Source organism: Sprattus sprattus (assembly GCF_963457725.1).
Source record: "Sprattus sprattus genome assembly, chromosome: 10".
Classification (NCBI taxonomy): Eukaryota; Metazoa; Chordata; class Actinopteri; order Clupeiformes; family Clupeidae; genus Sprattus; species Sprattus sprattus.
In genome coordinates, this window is record NC_137908.1 from 3171367 (window position 1) to 3174750 (window position 3384).

The 3384-nt window shown below is 46.3% G+C and overlaps 1 protein-coding gene across 1 annotated transcript; it reads right to left on the minus strand.

The window, feature by feature from the left end:
• Window positions 1–503: 503 nt before the first annotated feature.
• On the minus strand, window positions 504–3157 carry tmem167b (transmembrane protein 167B). The gene is made up of 3 exons (XM_080846015.1): window positions 3078–3157; window positions 2132–2263; window positions 504–1370 (listed from the first exon to the last, which is right to left on the minus strand). Exons 1-3 carry the CDS (start codon window positions 3085–3087, stop codon window positions 1288–1290), a joined length of 225 nt encoding a protein of 74 aa, XP_080702141.1. The 5' UTR covers window positions 3088–3157; the 3' UTR covers window positions 504–1287.
• Window positions 3158–3384: the final 227 nt, after the last annotated feature.

Genomic DNA, 3384 nt, shown 5'->3' on the forward strand with positions numbered 1-3384 from the left:
TCCATGTCTTTGAGGGGAAACAGCAGATCTGTTGATAGATAATCTCGTACATGACCAGTGAGTCTTAGCGCGGGTGGTGGTGGTGGTGGGGGGGGGGGGGTCGTTGATAGATAATCTCGTTCATGACCAGTGAGTCAGCGCACGGGTGGTGGTGGTGGGGGGGGGGGGGGGGGGGGGGGGGGGGTTAGGGGTCGTTGATAGATAATCTCGTACATGACCAGTGAGTCAGCGCACAGGTGGTGGTGGTGGTGGGGGGGGGTCGTTAATAGATAATCTCGTTCATGACCAGTGAGTCTTAGCGCGGGGGGGGGGGGGGTGGATTCGTAATTCAGATATCAGACAGAAATTACAATCACAAGTTTACAGGTGCAAAATAAAAATAACATGGAATGACAATGCAAGTGTGATAAAAACTTCCAAATTTGATGCCCTTGTGTCCGTCACAGACATCTCTTGGTTCATAAGTATAAAAAGGGAAGCAGGACAGGAACTATCCACTCAGTTCAACATAAGCTTGCTGTGCCACTTGACTGTCCACCTGCTCTCACCAGATAGCCACAACCATGTGTGTGTGTGTGGGTGTGGGTGTGTGTGTGTGTGTGTGTGTGGGTGTGTGAGTGTGTGGGTGTGTGGGTGTGTGGGTGTGTGTGTGTGTGTGTGTGTGTGTGTGTGTGCGCCACGACCATACCCTTCCAATTTACACTACAGGTAGATCTCTCGTACAAACTGTACTACATGTTGGCAATGGGGCTGCTCTGGTAACAGTCACTAGTACTCCTGTGGACGAAACAAAGATACCGCTACCCCACAATCCCTCTGTGCGTTCCGTGCGATGGGACATCAGCCCTACTGGATTTGTATAATGTACAGGACAGGGAAGACTGAGCGTATCTTAAGGAGAGAGGTAAAGTCAGTATTTACATGAATAGTCAAGTTTACTGCCTTGGACTGAAATCCCTTGCTCTCCATTCATCAGGCCAGAACCTTTACCCTGATTGACACTCCTCGGTCAGGATCTTTTCCGGTACTCATCGTTAAAGGGGAATGAATGCTCAGACAAGAAGCAACAGGAATGTGTGAAACTGAATGTGATATTTTTCTCCGTGTGGGTAGAGATTGGTTTCAGGAAAGACGTAAGCAGTACGAATCAAGGACTTCAGAAGTTTGGTGAGGTTGCTTTCCCCAAACTGGCCAGAGGGGGGCAGTGTTTGCCTGACCCACCCCCAACACCTCTTGGCCATTTGGGGTACAAAGTTCACAGAGTGTCTGCATTATGGTATGTCTCCATCACTTCAGAAAGATCACGTAGAAAGCCATGGAAAGGCAGGACATTGCTACCGCGATGTGAAGCCGAGTCCCGATCACCGCCGCTGAGACAAGAGAAGAACAGATAGATGTGAAACACAAACACCTGTGTAGACATCATAGCAGATATTAATCCAGAGACACGCACACACACTAGGGGCAGTGAGCGCACACACACACACACACACACACACACACTAGGGGCAGTGAGCACACACACACACAATCAACACACAGCTGTCCAGTGGTGATTACACATCATACATTTATTTCTTTATTTCTTCTCTAGGAACATCGACCATTGAAATTAGCCCTCTCCAAATGACCCCAATTGAGCAGTGAGTACACACACACACAAGAAGCAGTGAGTACACACACACACACACACTAGGAGCAGTGAGCACACACACACACAAGAAGCAGTGAGTACACACACACACACACACACACACACACTAGGAGCAGTGAGTACACACACACACAAGAAGCAGTGAGTACACACACACACACACTAGGAGCAGTGAGCACACACGCACACATAAGAATCAGTGAGTACACACACACACACACACACACACACACTAGGAGCAGTGAGCACACACACACACACACACACACACACACACACTAGGAGCAGTGAGCACACACACACACACACACACACACACACACACACACACACACACACACACACACACTAGGAGCAGTGAGCACACACACACACACACACACACACACACACACACACACACACACACTAGGAGCAGTGAGCACACACACACACACACTAGGCTGCCCCAACATTACGCCCAATCATTCCACCAACCTTTATAAAAGACGCCCCAAACCCCCTTCTTCTCTGACAGCAACCAGCTGTTGAGTCGAGGGACCTTTTTGAGGTACGCACACGTGCAGATCAAGAGAAGCCCGAACACCAGGATCCCGTCTAAAGAGTATACTGTGGAAAGACAACATAATAAAGGTTACAAACGCATGTTAATTCAGGTTAACAAATTGAAGACAACACATTAAAGGCTAAGCCTTCAAGTTAATTGACTTAAAGTCCATGTGGTATACTAGATGGGCATCCGTGTTTCTTGAGAATCAGTTAACTGAGCAAGTATTCAGTATGAAAGCTGACAGCAAAAAACCGATGTCGTAGCTTTCAATCTTTGCGGAACCAGTTTGACAGCGGAGTTGGCCAAATCAGCAGAGAAATAGGCCAGCCAACGCTGAGCCTACCTTAAAGTTAGCGAGTTCATTTTCAAAGAACTGATTATTATTAACTGATGGTATATAATAGCCCTTATGGTATCCTTAGTTGCTATTAGCAACTCTCTTACCAGTCATTCAACAGCGTCACTGGGTAACTATTTATCTCGCTACGTTAACGATAGCTATGCTAGCCAGGAAGCAATTTGTTTTCACTCAGCAGCTGTTTATCTGACGTTAGCTGCCTTGTCGTTTTCAAAACTGTGTTCTCGCATAAACAGGCTGGTGTTCCTAACAAAACATCATATCATGATTCAATTGCCCAAAACTTCAATAATATAATTAAAAAGCAAATCTCCATAGGCCCCCAAAACATCCACACGGCCTTGCAAATGGGCCACGTCTTCAAAAATGTGTAGCTAGTTAGTCTGCTTTGGTTAGCAAGCTAGCTAGCTTTCTAGCTTTATGACTATATTTGATTGAAGCAAACGAGCCGTGATGAGGATGAAAACCGAAGGCTCCGGCTTATACGACAACCGTATACATTCCCAACAACTCACCATTTGTCATATTCGCGATTAAGTGTTACTCTCTGATTCTAATTAATTCCCCGTCAGTTTCAACCATCCATGTTATCCACCCCTTACGACTACAGACGTCGAGTGGGCAATCCACTGTCCAAAAGTGGATTGGGAAAGGACGGATCAAGGGTTAGTAGCAGATACCAGAACAAAAAAGTCGATATCACATTAAACCCTTTCTTGTTGTTCACGCTGTCTCTTAGACTTTTAAAATAAACATTTTGATAGAGTGTTTCCAGACTGTTTGTATGCAACCTTGTTCCAGATCAATACCATGACAGGGAGA